General features: G+C 51.9%; 2 protein-coding genes across 2 annotated transcripts; one reads left to right on the top strand and one right to left on the bottom strand.

Annotated features, from left to right (window-relative positions):
* Positions 1-660: 660 nt before the first annotated feature.
* On the top strand, positions 661-1,767 carry MFIFM68171_08285 (PHB depolymerase family esterase; the record flags this gene model as incomplete). Its single annotated transcript, XM_071063705.1, has 1 exon — positions 661-1,767. The coding sequence occupies one exon, from the start codon at positions 661-663 to the stop codon at positions 1,765-1,767; it is 1,107 nt and encodes a 368-aa protein (XP_070919806.1).
* A 1,827-nt stretch (positions 1,768-3,594) lies between these two features.
* On the bottom strand, positions 3,595-4,845 carry MFIFM68171_08284 (uncharacterized protein; the record flags this gene model as incomplete). The annotated part of the gene is made up of 1 exon (XM_071063704.1): positions 3,595-4,845. The coding sequence occupies one exon, from the start codon at positions 4,843-4,845 to the stop codon at positions 3,595-3,597; it is 1,251 nt and encodes a 416-aa protein (XP_070919805.1).
* Positions 4,846-17,885: the final 13,040 nt, after the last annotated feature.

The raw sequence follows: 17,885 nt of genomic DNA, 5'->3' as shown, positions 1-17,885 counted from the left end.
TCCTACGTGGCCACGGCGAACAATCAGACCCCCTTACAACAGCTTGCACCCGGGCCTAGTGTGTAAATCGTGCGGTCGGTACTTAGTAACCGGGCGTTTCGTAGCTGCTAACTAGACCACCACAGCTGTGGTACGTATCAAGATCGCCGGAGAATCGATTGTGGGCTAGTCCATCATCTAGCCCCAGTTCAGTAGTGCTAGTTGCAACGTCGTTCGTCTTTGGCCTAGTACATACCTCGTGAGCGGGATTCGGGCGAGCATATATCATTCCATTTTGCCATGAGGGGCCATTGGGGCTCGCTGTATACCACATCGCTTCGTATTGCTGTTATAGCGTTGAAAACCCCCCGAATCCCTAGCTGGCCCACCTAAATTCCCGCGCATCGGCTCTTCCCAGCACCGCAGCTCCCAATCAGGCAACGGGCGGCCACGCTCCGAGCAACGGCGCCGAAGTTGCGGCCCGGAAGAGAAGCCGCCTAACACCCACAAGGTATATACAGTAGCCGAGATGGTTCATCCACTTTAATCCAGCCTCAAGTCCGTTATTTTACTCAAACTGGTCTTCCTGAAAGATACCATGGCAACTTGATCCAACGAATCTCTCCTACCTTCGGTACCGTTCCCTCCCAGGCGTCAACCATCCCCCTCCCAACCGCCAAAATGAAGCCCGTATCCCTCTCAACCCTCTTGCTCTCGGCCCTCCTCCCCATCACTCAGGCCGCCAGCCTCCGGCAAATCACCACTCCTTTCGGCCCCAACCCACGCAACCTCACATTCCACCTCCTCGTCCCCGACACGCTGCCGCCGAACCCAGCCATCCTCGTAAACCCGCACTGGTGCCACGGCACGGCGCAGGCCGCGTACGCCGGGTCGCAGTGGGCCACGCTGGCCGCGCGCCACGGCTTCATCGTCATCTACCCTGGCCACAGCCCGGCGTCGTCGGACCAGTGCTGGGACGTGTCGTCCAAGGAGACGCTCACGCACGACGGGGGCGGCGACAGCCTCGGCATCGTCAGCATGGTGCGGTGGACGCTGGCGCGGCACGGGGCCGACGCGCGGCGCGTCTTCGTCACGGGCGTCAGCTCGGGCGGCATGATGACGCAGGTGCTGCTCGGGGCGTACCCGGATGTGTTCGCGGCGGGCGCGGCGTTCGCGGGCGTGCCGTTCGGGTGCTACGCGCCGGCGGGGCGCGATAACGCCGGCGTGTACGGGCACTGGAGCGGCGAGTGCGCCTCCGGCGAGGTGGTCAAGACGCCGGTCGAGTGGGCCGCGCTCGTGGACGCCGCGTGGCCCGGCTATGAGGGGTGGCGGCCCAAGGTGCAGATCTTCCACGGGACCAGGGATGAGGTGGTCAGCTACACCAACCACGGCGAGGGCGTCAAGCTGTGGACCGAGGTGCTGGGGCTGGGGAGCACACCGGTCAGGGTGGTGAGCAATACGCCACTGCGCGGCTGGACGAAGAGCGTGTATGGGGAGAGTGGGTGGCTGGAGGCGTACAGTGCTGAAGGCGTGCCCCATGACATCAAGGTGCAGGAGGATACGGTCATGGGATTTTTTCAGCTGAACTGCACGAGTGGGTGTTTTTCGTGGGGTCGGGGCGGCCCTAACGTTTCGATAACGACCCTGCCGGGCTCGACGACAAGTAGTAGGACTACTACTACTAGTACGAGCGCATCATCTCCATCCATTACGGCAATCCCGACCACGGAAGCTGCCACGGCATTCGTCGCCGCGGCCGCAGAGGCCGCGGCTGAACAAGCCCTGTAGGGACAGTGGTGAGGTGCCGGTGTACTTACAACACCCCATGCCTCCATCCCTCCCCCCCCGAATCGAAATATTGATTCGACGATGCAGCGGTCGGAGCGGGTGCAGCGGGGCAACGGCTTGCGCCACAGGAGGTTGCCCCTCTCGCAATCAGAGGTATGCAGAAATGAGAGATCGCGCAGGGACAGCACCCCAGGGCAGCGCAGGACCGACAGCTGGTCGCAGTGTGTGCTCGCGCCCGCGGCCTAGAAAGCCCCGGCGCTGATTGATATCATTAGCCTCTCTGTCCTCCTTGCAATTTCGATAGTCCGAGAGTTTCTCTTTGTCTTGGCCCATATCCAGATCCCAGATCCATCCCTCCCTTCATGGAATCTGCTGGTTGCAGGTAGCCACCCTGCTTCGTTTTGATAAGTGCCATGTACGGCCTGGTCTAGCTCTGCGAACCTATCAACAAGTCCACAGTGAGCACAGACATTGCCGGTGAGCAGCCCGCACCTGGCTCGTGTTTGGGCGGGTTGTGGGCATGCAAGCTCCCGCGCGGTTTGATATCCATCTGCCACCCAAGACTTCCCAAGACATGGCTGCCGAACTAGTAGGCAATTGTTCCACACGCTAGGGCCGATGAAAAGCCAATTTCTCATCTTCGGCGCTGCCGCGCACATCATCTAACCCAAGGTGCCGCAGCGCTTGAAGTGGCTGAAAGCCCTTGCCGAAGGGTTGCTGCATTAGCTGAATCTGTCTCTATGTATCTTCTTCTCGCCGACGTGCCGAAATCATGGGAGACCCTTGGGCTCACTTCGGTAGCATCCGACAGAATCCAGCCACCGCTGTTGGAGCGCGCAGATGTGAGACAGCCTCGCCGCCTGCCGGATGCCGGATGTCGGTCGGCAGCCTTAGTGCTGTAATTACGTTTCCACAACCAGCCCAGCACACCACTCCCTGCCAAGGCTTTTGACGCCTGTAACCTACGAACGAGATATACACTCTCAAGCGGAAGGGAAATGGGACAGTGACAGGACGTCAGTCGTTTGCAGGTCTCATCCAAGAACCTGAATGACAACAGTGGACCCACGGATGCGGGCTAACATTCTGGATCCGTTTGCACGAGATGATCCTTTTCGGTCAGCTCCGTTTGGTAAATCAACCAGCCAAACATCCAGATTGCGTTCACCGCAGACCCACTACTTTTCCCCGGCACTTGCTGTCTTGGGACCCCCTTGGCTCCCGGGCGACAGGTGACAGCCTTGGATGCAGAGGAGACTTTGTAGAAGCTATGCAGGAGCCGATGGCGGATGACAGGGATAACTCAGAGGAGGCCAGCACCTGGCAGCCGCCTCGCCTGGCCATACCATTCAAGTTAGTTTCAGATGATGCAAAAAAGAATAGGTGTCGCGGCGGCGAGGAACTCATAGAGCTTGTGGGAAGTACGCTTGTTGCCTTGGGGTTTGATCTATCTACTACAGGAGAGAAAACGAGACAAGTTACATAGGTGGTAAAAAAGAAAATTGCTAATGGAGCTTACATGATTTGCCCTGCTAATTAAGCGTTCTCTCTCATCTAAGAGCTCGCCAAGCAGTCTCTGAAATATGACAACCATATATAACCAAATATCAATGAAACAGAGAGAGCGAGAGAGATTTGGAGAAGGAGTCTGGGTGCAATCAAATGTGATCAGTTACAAGAGGAAAAGAAGAAGAAAAAAATGAAAAGGGAAAGGAGGGAAAGCCGGAAAAAAAAAAAAGAGAAAGAAGATGAAGGAGAGGAAAAGAGTGGAAAAGGGAAAAAGGAAAAAACCCTTTCAACCAACATGGCGCCTTGATTGCATCCCGCTTACTCTCTACCAACGCGTTCAACGTCCTCTTCGCGCCGACGGCGGCCAACAAACGGCTGCCGTTTAAGGATCGACCGTGTAACCCGGACGGGCCGTTGAGGGAAACCCCGCTTCGGATCGGGGACAAGGATAAAGTCTTTCTCAACCTCCTCATCGGCGTATCGTCCGGTGGCGAGCAGCCGTCGAGTTTTGTCCACTTTAGACTTGGGCGGCCGCTGCCAGTTAAGCACGGGTCGGCCATATTCGACCCTGGCTTGGCGTCGCATGTAGCTATCGATCAAGGAGATAACTTTCACCTTGTCCACGGGCAGCTCGAGGGGGGCATCGGGGTATTCAATGTGCCGGGGCTCGCGGGCGTGGTTACCGGAGTGCCTACCATCGCGGCGTTTCCGTACCCAGGCCATCATTTCGTTAAAGAAAGTTGATATGTCGTTGTCCAACTCGACGTCGGGGTGCTGGACCCATCTTTTAGGGTCCTCGAATTCTTCCTCTTTTACCTGGTTGAGTGGTAGGAACTTGTACTTAGGATCGCGCGTGACGACGCAATAAAGAAAGTACATGACGCCTTTGACGTCGTCCACCTCTGGTAGATAGACGGTTCTGTATCCGCCCTCTGTGGTTAAGTCAAGATCGGGGTCCTGGTGGATTTGCGCAGCGTGTCCGAAGTCGATGAGCAGGATGGAGTCGGTATCCGGGTTGATTAAGAGGTTCCGAGGGGCGATGTCTTGGTGGGAAATGCCAAAGTCAAGATTCAGCTCATCGACAAGCCCCACGAGCTCTCGAAACCATCGCAGCTTGAACGGCCTCGGCCAGTGCTTGTCCAGCGTGCGTGCGGCGATGGCAGGCATAGTAAAACCCACCACCCCTAAACCGCTAAGCTCCTCAACGACGAGAGAGTAAATCGGGATGATGTAGGGATGAGAAGGCAGCCGTGACAGGATTTGGATTTCATCCCAAACGCCGCCGTAGTACGAGCTAGCAGGTCCGTATTTGAAGGCGACCACTTTCTCCTCGGCCGAAGCGTGACATGTGTACGCAGCCTTCACCACCCCGGGCCCCAAGCGGTCGAGGACGGTGAGGTCCGATCGTGGCAAGGTCTCGAATGACCGCTCTTGCGGAAGCTGGTACTCATGGACCGAGGGGTAGTACGTACAGTGCGTAGTGTCGTAACAAAGCTCGGTGCTTGTCCACAAGAGCTTCCCCGACGCGCTCATGCGGATCGTGAGCACGTCCGGTGGCAGGTCGTCCATGATCCGACGCAAAGCAGCCGTAACGCCTGTTAACCACTCTTCTGCCCGATCGTACGTCTCATCACTGAGATAATCATCAAGACAATCGTCAGAGTAGTCAACGACCTGAAGCCATCGGTACGAGTCCCAGTCGAAGAAAACGTTGGTGTTTTTATCAATGTCTTCCAATTTCGAAGGAAAAACAGAGGCCATATATGAGAAACCGTTGAGTCTCGCTGTGCTCTCCATGGCAGCAAAATACCCAAATGAAAGGGGGGGGGGTTCAGATAGAAAGTCTTCACCAATTAGCAAATTGATGTTTGACAACTGATATTGCAAGAGGTACCGCTGAACGAAGATGTGAGAAAGGGAGCGAGAAAGGGGACGATGCGCTGATCGGTTTCTTTTGTTCGAGCCAACTCTCAACCCACGGAGTAGCCCCAGCTTCGTTTGCCTAAACGAGACAAGGGTGTCTACTCTGTTCTTTAGTTCTTAGGAGAATTTCGCTGGATGTGGGACACAGCTCGCCGGCCTCCAATCCAGAACTGAGCTGGCTACTTGGATTAAGTCTCTCCTGGTTTCGAGAAAAATGTTGCAGCTTGAACAGAGAAAAGTGGGACGACGCTTACGGGAAATTACAAGACGGGTTTTGCCACTGGGCTGTAAAACCGGCGGGTAAGTAGGTGCTTGCTGATGGGTTTCCCATTCTTTGTTTCCGGACGACCAGTGTCTCACGTTTCCCACTGCCCCCTTTTCGCCTTCCACAAAGCCCGTAGCGGGGCAGTGGTTCGGCCGCCTGCCTGTCCAGGCCAGCGGAGAGCTAACCCTGGGTTACCTGTAGCACTCCCGGGGGGACTGGGTGGCCAAAATTACCGCAACGGTAGGTGCTTAAGGGGTGTGATTAGGGCCATGATCTTCACCTCTCACACGGTATATACACCATTCCATTGGGGTTATTTCCAACCCCGGCTGGCAGTCAACAACACGTCCCCGGCTCCACTTCTGAGGAATACCGACCAGATGTGCTGTGGCGCAATGGGTAGGCGCCTAGATGGCGTGCCTAAGACACAGTTGACACACATCTCGCACGGCATTCATGTTACTCCTTTGAAATGACGCTGCGGCCCTAAGCCGGCGGACATCACCGCCTCCTTTGCGACAGCTCTGACGAGATGGCTTGGGTCGCTAAACTAGCGGTGAGCGGACAAGGCGTCAACGGAAAATGAATCACCAGAGCCGTCTCATTTCAGAAACGGCGGCGGCAATGAGCTGTAATCGGCCGCTTCCGGTGGCGTCTCCTCCTCACGGACTGCCACCGCATGATCTCCGCGCAACACTGGAAGCCAGAAGCCGGGAAGTCCAAGAGAGTCTCCGAAACAAATGAGGACTGAACCCTCTTTCCCCGGGGGGGAGGAGGATTGGGTAGGAAACTCTGTGGAATAGAAAGCATAAAAGGCACCAGGTCCCTCGCATTTCCTGGCTTCGTCAAACCATGATTTGTCCAAAGAAATCAACTTGATCACAAGAGCGCACCAAAACCCAGACTTTCTTCACAGCAACCTTTCATTTTGGGACGTACCTGCTTGATCGATTCAACACGTCTCTTCGCAAAACAACACCCGCAACCGCAACCGCAACCGCAACGGCGACCATGACACGCTACATCCACTTGCGGGAGGTAAACAGGTGCTCACCGGTATGGAGACGTTTAGTAGGGCCTCTCAGGGGCTGCTACTGCGGCCGTTATGTCTTCATCTGGGAGTGCGGTCATATCGCTTCTGCACCTCGAAAGCTCTTGTGCGGCCAGACGCTGGCCCAAGCCAGTGAGAATGTCGTTGCCTGCTATCAACTCTTGCAGCTCATTCAAGTCGATTCGGTCGTCGTCATAGGCCACTGCCAGCAGTGCAGGAATGGTAAGCAACCCAACATTGTCATCCTTCGCCTCGAGAGGCACCGGCTGCGTATGGCTGCTGACGGATACATATTTTCAGGGCGTTAGGATACAGCCACAGCGGATATGGCGTTCGATGCGCGGGGAATGGGGTTTTTTTTGGGGGAGGGGGGGGGATGATGCAGAGGGGATTGGGGTTGCACGCGGCCCCTTGGAAGGCGATTGTTGGGGGGGGGGGGGGGTAGGGGATGGTGGCTTTCGGGGTGTTGCAGGTGCCGATGGTGTCGATGTCGATGTCGTGGGGGGATATCTCGTGGGAAAAAAGGGGACCGGTGGCGCCAGATCGAGTGAAGGAGAGTGGAACGGGGCAATCGGAATCCCACTCTTGGCGTCCTTCCAGGGCGTTTACCACGCTGTGCGCTGCTCCCTCCTAGAAAATGAGGAGCGGCCTGGGGTAGAGTAGAAGTCGGCTTCCACTTTATCAATACAGGTTGTGACTCGACGCTTGATTCCGTCGTCCCGTGTGAGTTGGCGGAGCATTCGGGAATCGATGGTTCATCTTGGACGGTGTGCGTTATTCCGGAGCTGAACTCAAAGTTTGGACCCGTCACATCCACGCGTTCTTTTCAGCAGCATCAAACTTGGCCCCCTTTTTCTACAGGTCTACCAATCGCCTTAGCTAAGTGTGAGCTTGATAGATTCCCAACAGTGGCAAGTATAGGTGGTTGTTTATAATTCATCAATCCCGCATTTCAGAAATGAGTTATCGAGATGCAGCTAGGGCCCGGGTTGAGGAGTTGTGTGGGAAGCTGAGAAATTATTTCCAGATTAAGTCGAGAATTTGCTCTTCTGGCCGCCGAATTTGGCTGGGCCGTGTCGCCATTTTCAGCGGCCTTGACGGTACGGGGCGCTGGTCACTGTCGAGTACTCAGTACCTCTCCGCGCTTCCAGCCCTCCAATCAATCCGTCTATGCTGCAGAGACGCGACCCCACCGCGCTCCAAGCGCCAATAGGTGGCCCAGCTCTGGGCAGACGCTCGAAGAACAGTCGTCCGTAATCCAGGAAACCGTTTTCTTCTACCGGGCATCCATTTTCGGCTCCCCTACTCAGCGCGATATAAAATAGCAGCCCTCGCACTTTCCTCTCTTATCGGCTCTTGCGATAGAGTCGGTAGTCCTCGGCACTCAATTTCATCGCTATGCTGCCCCTCCCAGCCTCTCGCAAACGACAAGCGCTACAATGCGGGTTTCGTCCACCGCTTTACGTAACGAGAAGCCGAGAGGCGGATTGCGAAACGACTAGAGGCCCTTACGGCCGAGCAGCATGCGGCTCTTTACAAGTAGCTCAACGACATTCAGTTCCTCCAGCCCGACTATACCGATAATACTAAGATCAATATCGCCGGTATACTGTAAAAATGGAAGAGGTAATGTGTTAGTTCCCTCCCTTCCTATTAACGTACATTATCAGCGAGTCGTGGGTATCAGCGGGTCGTGGCTTTCTTGGCGCAACGCCATACCTCTCTACCTAACATCAGTTTCCTCTACCAGCACAATATGCCGCCGCCTTCAAAGGAAGCCAGGGTTATCTTAGCCCTTGAAGCTCTTCGAAACGACAAGCGGCCAAAGCTTGAGGCCGTAGCTAAGCTCTATAACGTGCCAGCTTCAACCCTCCGCAACCGACGCGCTGGCCGACCTATACGACGCGACACCACGCCCAACTCGCATAAGCTCACAGATCTGGAAGAGAGAGCAATAGTTCAGTATATAATAGAACTATCTGTACGTGCATTTCCGCCGAGACTGTATAGTCTGGAAGATATGGCCAACCAACTTCTACGCGTATGCGACGCGCTCCCTGTCGGCAAGCTCTAGGCGCATCGGTTTGTCAAACGCCAGCTAGAGCTCCGTATGCGTTATACCCGTCGATATGACTATCAGAGGGCTAAGTATGACGATCCAGAGGTTATTAGCGAGTAGTTTACGTTCGTATATAATACTAAAACAAAGTACAGTATTGTAGATAACGATATCTATAACTTCGATGAGACTGGGTTTATAATAGGCATTATCTATGCGGGTATAGTAGTTACTGTCAAAAGGGTCAGGAAGCTGGATCCTGGATCTGCAAAACACGAACCCGGATCAGTGTGATCCGGATTAGTGCGACTCGGATAAGTGTGATCCGATCTCTCGGAGACCCGTTAACCCGGGTCTCCGTGGTCCAGGAAATTGGGAATAAGAAGGAAGCTCACCTCCGTTAGACAAGGAAGAAAACAAGACATCCTCAATTTACATCTGAATTTCCATCCCAAATTTAACTCCGAACGTTCAGAGGTGCTGTGCATCCGACACAAGATACTCTCAGACACTCGCGAAGTCTATCGATAAGCCGTTAAACCCCTTATACGAGTCCCTAAGGACCTAATCAGATGGTCCGAAAATTAGGAGTAAGCACTCTCTAACTCCCAAAGGAAGAAAGTTCCTAAGGCTCTATCGACAAGTACCTAGTTCCAGGATTTCACTGATGCAATAAAGCTGATTATGAGTTACTGGGTTACGGCTTATAAGCTAGTAAAAGGAGTAAAGGTATCGCAGTTAACCCTGACCTACCGAGAGATGGCTAACGACTTTCGGGAGGAGGTAAAGCAGTCAACGAGAGCCTGTAGACCGGGTAGCCACTGGATAGCAAAAGGCGTGTTTGGCCCTTCCTTCGCTGCCATAAAAGGTAGTAAAGAGGCCGATTAGGAGGACGCTTCTGATAGCGAAGTCGGCCATGGTAGTAATAGGGGGAAACAAAACAATGGTCAACGAACGCAATAGGGTGGCTCTGGCAGTAGCAAGCCCAAAAAGCGGAGTAAAGCTCCGGGTAAGGCCGAGACCCCAGAGGGCAAAGACCTAAAATAGGACTAAGGAAGGCCTTAGGCACAGCTACAACCACATGTCCCTATTATAGCTAGTTCTACCATTTGTAGAGATACTACTATGTCTTTCCAGAATTAGCACCTGAAGATTTTACTGAAAGAGACTACGTTCGGATTAGGGTCGACAAGGCCCTTAAGGATCTAACGTTGCAAAAAGAAGTCGAGAAGCTGAGGTATCAGATAGAGTTATAGAGTTAACTAGGCCAGAAAATCGGCTACTGCCCTAGCAGTTTTCTAGTTGTAAAGACAGCTTTCTTAACAGCTGAGTATCCTTTAAAAAATTCAGCTATCCTAGACTCTAGAACTACTATTTACATCTTTAACCAAAGACATAGGTTCAATAATTATAAGAAGGCCGAGCCTGGCGACTACGTATAGGTCGGCGATAGCCCAGTGCCTATCTAAGGGTACAGAGATATGGATATCCAGATTCAGGGGTACTAGCCATCACGACCTCGATGGCAACAGATACAGCAACGCCGACTACAAACTACCTATATCTTACGGCTTCGAGATGTGGTGTATTACCCTGGATTTGTCTGCAACCTGGTGTCTTTACGGCAACTACGAAAGCAAGAGATCTAGTAGGATATAAGTCCTGGCAACAACTGCCTATAGAGATCCAACGACCTCGTCCTTAGCTACCTAGTAGATCAATACAACCAGTTTGTCCTAGAAGACCTACCTCGTACCTACTCCAATACAGCCTTCGTCGTACGCCGCAACAGGTTCAATACCTACACTAAAAGACGGCCCAGCAAAGCAATTGCTAACTTATGGTATTTACAGCTTGGCCATCCTAGCTCATAGGCGTTAGAGCAACTCGTCCAGCATATATAAGGCATACGGATCAAGGGGCCTACCACAGTCGAATATGAGGCGTGTAGAGTCTCCAAGGCCAAGCTTCGAATCCGGCGACAACCCAGAGTCTACGACGAAGGTCTAGGTATATGCTTTGCTATTAACCTCTTCGACTTCAAAGAAGGCTACAACGGTTACCGATATCTGTTGTTGATAATTAACAGATAGTCCAGATTAGCCTGGGACTACTACCTTCAAGACAGGGAGGCTGAGTCCATTATTTCAGCACTCGATCATTTCTTTGGTACTCTAGAGCAACAATACCAACTATAGCCTAAGGTAGTGGAATACGACAACGAACTCCATCAGCCAGTTATCAAGGCCATCTTCACACGACGCTTCATCAAGGTCGAGCCTTCGGCACCTAATATACCAGCGCAAAATGGGGGCGCCGAACGCTCAGAGGGTATGATCACAGAAAATATCAGGGCAATACGAGCCGGTGCCAAATTTCTTGCAATACTTTGGCTAGAGATTGCTAGAGCTGCAGTCTACCTATACAACCGGACCCCCAAATACGGGTACAACTAGAAGACTCCGTACGATCGATTCCATACCTACCTTGTCTACAGAGATAGTATAGTAGTGGAAGATAGGAAGCCAGACCAAGCTCACCTCCGAGCTTACAGCTGTAAAGCCTTTTGTGAGGACCGGTTGGGTAAGGTCGGCGTAGGCGCAGGACGGAAGCCCCGAAGCCGCAGCGCCGGCGGGGTCGCAAAAGCAACAACAACGCTAGGCCAGAAGAGCGAGGATATCGCGTCAGAGGAGCGTCGAAGGAGCGTATAAGCAAGGTCGATGACGGGGCAGCGAGCAGGGTAAGTAAGCCTAGACGCTGTCATCGTAGGGTATAAAGAGGGGGGTGGAAGATAGGACTTAGGAGAGAGACAGAGTTCAATGAGACCACTATCCTACCTCTAACGAGCACTCTGCTCCTACGTTGCGCGTGCACTGCTCGCACCCAGGCACTTGTCGGATGCACAGCACCTCTGAACGTTCGGAGTTAAATTTTTAGGATGGAAATTGAGGATGTCTTGTTTTCTTCCTTGTCTAACGGAGGTGAGCTTCCTTCTTATTCCCAATTTCCTGGACCACGGAGACCCGGGTTGACGGGTCTCCGAGAGATCGGATCACACTTATCCGAGTCGCACTAATCCGGATCACACTGATCCGGATTCGTGCTTTGCAGATCCAGGATCCAGCTTCCTGACCCTTTTGACAGCACTCTAGTCCTACTACCCTTGGGTCCTTGACCCTCACACCTTTGCCTTAACAACAAGCGCTTAAAAAGGGATATTCAACAAGCCGAAAAATCTTCGGCAATGGAACCTAAAGCTGGAACCAAGAGCCTGGATCAGTTACCTTATCGGATACAGCTCTTCAAATATCTATAGGATCTAGAACCCGGTAACCAACAAGGTAATCAGCACAAGGGATATGATATTCAACGAAAAGGAGATCTTCAACGGGGACATCCAAACCCTAAAGGACAACTGCCTGTATCTCCAACTCGACGAATTGAGCCACCTCCTTGCAACGATATAACTACCTGAACCAGAGTGTAAAGGGGTTGTTCTGGGAACACGTTGAGGGAGATGGACCACGATGTCTTGATACCGAAAAGACCTGGACCAGCGGGCGATATCTTGGTGAACAGCCTCCTATCAATTACACAGAGACTGATCCTTGCGGATCAGAAGTGCCCCGCGTGAGAGAGTTCCCTTACGGGGTTCTTATCTATCCTGTATCGTGACATCATCCAGCATCATTCGGCGGGTCCTCCTGACCTTCGTCTGGAGACTCTCGTTACACAGAGATACCAAGATCCACAGCACTAGAAGAAGAAGTTGTCGAACAGCCGATACTAGATATCGACGAGGACTAGGCTGAAGAAGCAACTGAAGAAGTAGCCGAAGAAGCGGCTGAAGAAGAGGCCGAAGAAGAGGTATAATTTCCATATACATCCTCAAGATTTAAGCCGTATCCTACACCTCCTTTGACGCCGCCGGCTGCATTACTTGTAGCTTCGATCCAACAAGCCGATCATCAAGCCGTATTGGAAACAATCTTCAAACCCTGGATAGCTACTTTTATAGCAGGACGGTTGCAACAACCGGTTGGTATACACGATGGTCAGACATTTACGAAGGCAATAGTACAACGACTTACCAGATAGCCTTACGGTCTACAGACTCTCTACAGCTAAGATTTACCTCCACTGCCGAGGTGGCACCACCAGCTCAAAGGCCACCCATTTAAGGATCAATTTATCCAAGCCGAAAAGGATCACTTGCGAGTGAATACCGAAATAGATTGTTAGACCGAGGTCAACCGGCAAGAGCCGTAGAAGGAAGATAAGTACGTTTTGGGGTGTATATAGGTATATACCTATAAGTTCAACCAAGACAGAACCTTCAAGAAATGCAAAGCAAGGCTGGTTATTAGGGGTGACCAATAAAGACCATCAGCACAGGAGACCTACGCGGCTACCCTCGCTACTAGATCATTTCATATCGTCATAGCTATTACAGCCAGATTCGACCTCGAATTAAAACAATTCGACGCAGTCAACGCCTTTGTCAACGCTACTCTAGAGGATACCATCTATATGCAGATACCTCCCGGCTACAAAAGTCCTGGCAAAGTTCTACGGCTGAAGAAAGCCCTATACGGCCTCCGCGAGTCAGCACTACTTTGGCAAAAAGAACTCAAGACGACTCTCTCGACCCTAGGGTTCCAGGCCGTCTCACACGAGCCCTATCCTAATTAAGGACGGAATCCTGATTTTCTTCTACGTCGACGATATTGTCTTAGGTTATAAGAAAGAAAAGGCAGCCGTCGCCTAGAAACTAATCAATTTGCTGCAACGAAAGTACCAACTTATAGGTGGGGATGACTTACGATGGTTCTTGGATATCGAAGTTATAAGGGATCGATCTAAAAGATTGATCTAGCTGTCGCAAACGGCTTACCTTAACAAGATTGTCAACCTGGCTACAACAAGCCCAACGGCTAAGATCCCAATGGCTACAGCCGAATTATTGCTGTACGATAGTAAAGTAGAGCACTCGTTAATTACCAGTTATCAGCAGAAGACTGGATCTATTCTATATGCCGCTATGATCACGAGGCCCGACATAGCTTTTGCAGTATCACGGCTAGTCAGATTCAATACCAACCCTGGGCCTAAGCATCACAAGGCCGCGGACTAAGTCTTCCAGTACCTACATCACACGCGCAAAATGGCCCTGCAATTAGAGGGTGGCAACGACTACGTTGTTGCTAGCAACGCCTCCTTTGCTGATAACAGCCTTGATCGAAAGAGCTCTCAGACGTACGCCATGAAGTTGTTTAATGGGCTTATAGGTTAGAGGGCCAACAAGCAAGAAACCGTCACCACATCTACTACAGAGGCCGAATTACTAGCCTTGGCACAAGCCGCCAAAGAGTCTCTCTTCGTAAGCTGACTACTGGCCGACCTATCAGTCAAACTGGACGACCACCACATCAAGATTCAATATAACAACCAGCAAACTATACGACTTGTCACGGCTGAAGTAGCTACCCTCCAGACCTGACTACGGTACGTGGATATTCACAACCACTGGTTGCGCCAGGAAGTGGCAAGCAAGAAAATCAAGGTGGAATACACGCCCTCAGCCAAGATGATAGCAGACGGGTTAACCAAAGCTCTTAACTACCCCTTACACCAAAGATTCATCAAGCAGCTAGGACTGACGTAGATACCCAGTCTGCAGGAGAGAAGTCCAGATTCAAGCTCTTGACGGGTTGAATCTGAGGGGGTGTGTCAAAAGGATCATGTGCCAAAGGATCAGGATCACAGGATCTAGTGCAGGAGTCAAACCCATGTACTCTAGTCAGCTAAAGCAGGCTGGCAGCTGACTATGCCACTAAACAGACGTTATCCTATACGGGTATCTCGTCTATAAAAGGAGCAAGCTCTCCAGCGCAGATGGAGATACATTGAAATGGAGCGGAAAACACACATCCACTCCATCAACAAAACAACAAGATAACAAAACAAGGGGAGGGACAACGACTGAGAAACCCGACAACAAACCAGGATTCCCAGCAACGCGGCTTGGACCAAAGTAGCAACAAAGACAGGCAGGACTCCCTCTGATCAGAGGGAGGCCGCAAAGACAGCTCCCAATGGAGCAAGCAAATCGAAAGAAAGAATTGGTTGAACTGTTGATCTTGATTGTCCTTGACTGTCGAGGTCGACAGTCAGGACAGTCTTAAATACAGAAAAAAAGTGGGTTCTCAGTCCGATCTGTCAAAAAGGGTTATGTGTCAAAAGGGTCAGGAAGCTGGATCCTGGATCTGCAAAACACGAACCCGGATCAGTGTGATCCGGATTAGTGCGACTCGGATAAGTGTGATCCGATCTCTCGGAGACCCGTCAACTCGGGTCTCCGTGGTCCAGGAAATTGGGAATAAGAAGGAAGTTCACCTCCGTTAGACAAGGAAGAAAACAAGACATCCTCAATTTCCGATCCTGAATTTCCATCCTAAATTTAACTCCGAACGTTCAGAGGTGCTGTGCATCCGACATCTCCTCCTCGACCGGTTTTTAGTTCGATCAAGTCGAGTAGTTTTTCGGCCGACCGACCCAACCTAAGAGCATTCCGAAGCGTCACAACGTAGGAAACCCAGGGCAAGGAAGGTTCCTAGGAATCTGGGAATGGCTTAAAAGGATATAATACAGTATACGGTTGGGTATATAGTTATGTACCCTCGTAAAGGGAGGAGAGGGTGTGCGCTCTGTAATCCTGATTTTTATATTACCGAAATGCCATTTGACTCGAGTTGCTATATAGGCAGTACATTATTGTATATAAGACGTAGCTTAGCACGTCCTCACAGGCCTTGTCACGTTTGCCAGGCGGATTATATAGATGATACCGGCCCGGGCGTTAATGGGGAAACAACAACAACAATGACAACAAAACAAACGCATTCAACAATAAGAAGCAAAAGTGGAGTGGGCGGGTGCTCTCTAACAGGTGAGGCCCCTGCCGCCATCTCCCTTATCCCTCCTGGCCCCTCCAGCTATCGCTTACGTACGAGAGAATACCCAACGGCGTCTGCTTCTATCCGTTGTTGCCCTTTCATCGTTAACTAGAGTCGAGTCCGCACCAATCCAAGTCCATTCCACTCACTTAAGCATCTCCATCGCTTCCCCCAGCTCCTCCATCTCCCTTTGTGCCGCTGCTGTACCCGGCAGGAACGGCCTCGTACCCGCGAATCAGTCCGCCAAACATGCCGGGCCACAGCATGCCATACAGTATTCCGGGTATCATCCAGGGAGATAGCACGCCCGGGAAATAGGGGGGCATAATCGGGTGGATGGCGGGGCTTGCGACGGCATTGGAATCGGGGCCCGGGACGACTTGGGACGCCGGCTCAGCATTAGCAGGGTCGGGATTAGGATCGGCAGCCGGGCTTTGGATAGTGTTCGGATTTTTGTTGATGTGTGCCTGGGGCGTGGGGAGTGCGATAGAGAAGGGAAGGAAGAATGCGAGCAGGGCCGTCAATTTCATAGCAGTGGTGGATTAGCTGCGAGGTCAGAGAGATGACTGTTTGCGTGCCGAATTTGATTCGGAATTGCATAAAGTGTATTTTGCGTGTCGAGGAGGGAGGGAGGGAGGGATCGCCATATATCCAAGACTAAGAACGAGTGGATACTACTAGAGGCCGCGCTTGTTTCTTCTTCTAGGCCATATAATCGCCCTCGATCCTGTAGTTGTGTTCACACCATAGCGAACCAGCGCGATCGGTTCCTTCAGCAAGCACAGCTCTAGTATCTTGCTGTTGGCTCCACGTCATGCCCACTCCCAGGTGAGAGAATTGTTGCGTCGTCCTAGCCCAAGATTACTGGGCCCTTGCTCCTCAACATGACTTGACATGAGGCGCTATTACAATCTCATCCAATCTAGAGGACCAGTCATTCCCAGCCGGACCCGTCCAGGCGCCGCGGTTAGATATTCCCACGGGCCCGAGTGGACTAACCCGTGGCGTAGAATATTGTTCGTGGCGGGGTTTTATAGAATTGGTCGGAAGTGAGCGAAGATAGATCGAGATCCCGAGAAATGTTTCCCGATATGGTTTGATCCGTGCTTCCACCAACTTCGTGGAGTTCCACCTAAGACGGAAGAAATTCGCCCAAGGTTTCAGTAGTGCTAAGTAGTATTTGGTGCAGTGAAATGGACCTCCTCTTAACTCGATTTGAGGGAATGCCTGGGGTCGGTGCGTTGCCGGGGTAACCTTGCTCAGGGGTAAACCCCTTAGGTGATGCGCCGCTCATCTAACCGAAATGTAACAAATACTCAGGTTACAACTCTTGTCGAACCCGTATTATTGGGATAACTGCTGCTGTCGCTTTGCGTTGCCTTCACCCGACCGCTAGTATGCAGACTACCAAGCCAACTTAACACTCATACCGCTGCCTCTCGGCCAGGGCCCCTGGACTCCTTTAGTTACTATTTAATGCACCATCCTTACCCCTAAGAGAAGAATCTCAAAGATGCTCAATGCTGAACAATCAGCGGCTTGATGAAGTCATGTTTACACTGCATGCTCCCGAATTCTATGATGGTATGGATATCCCCACCGCTCTGAGTAGGGGTTTAAACTAAAAAGTCTATGACGTCGCTCCTACGACACGAGATGATTAGATGTTTCCATAATGATACTTGGTCGCAAACAGACGCGCACCTCCAGGTCTACTATACTCATGACTCGTCATTCATGCCCTGCATGTTCTTGACGGGCTCGCAGAACCTTCTCGCTCGTCGGCCGAACCATTATCCAGACCCTAAAGCCCAGGTTTGCTTCTGTTGTCAAGTACCTAAACGAATCGCATTTCCCGTCCGCTCCAACATCTCTTTTTCGACAGTGGCGGAGTGCTTGCCGCTGACCCTTTTGGCCGCTGTCGCCGCCTAGAGATAAGGTAGTCATTCTCTTCCGTGGCGGCTGCTACGTGGAAACGAGACTAAATGGGTATTTGCTGGGCCGCTGGCTCGTGTTTCGGGCTTAGTGGCTCTGACCACCTTATCGCTGAATTCACAGCCCTGTCTCTAATAACGGTGTTCCGAGTCCAAGACTAATAGACGAGAAATCCCATATCCCGTTGATTCAGTGACATCGCCCTAGCTCTCGTGGAGTTGGAAAGAAATAGATGTATTTCCGCATTATAAGGTACTAGATAAGCCGCTATTAGGGGTTGTTTGGGTTGTTTTAGTATTGTGTTGGGGGCGTATCTCTCCCTGAAGAACGTTTAGACTGGCCGGTGCTCGGTTATGTTCTTGTAACTTCTCATGCGTGATTCCATCAAGATAGCTCAGCTCAGTTCCATATCTGACTACC

This window comes from Madurella fahalii (assembly GCF_045866475.1).
Source record: "Madurella fahalii IFM 68171 DNA, scaffold_4, whole genome shotgun sequence".
In the NCBI taxonomy this organism is placed as follows: domain Eukaryota; kingdom Fungi; phylum Ascomycota; class Sordariomycetes; order Sordariales; genus Madurella; species Madurella fahalii.
The sequence above is the reverse complement of the archived record's forward strand: the minus strand, read 5'-3'. Positions and strand labels throughout refer to the sequence as shown.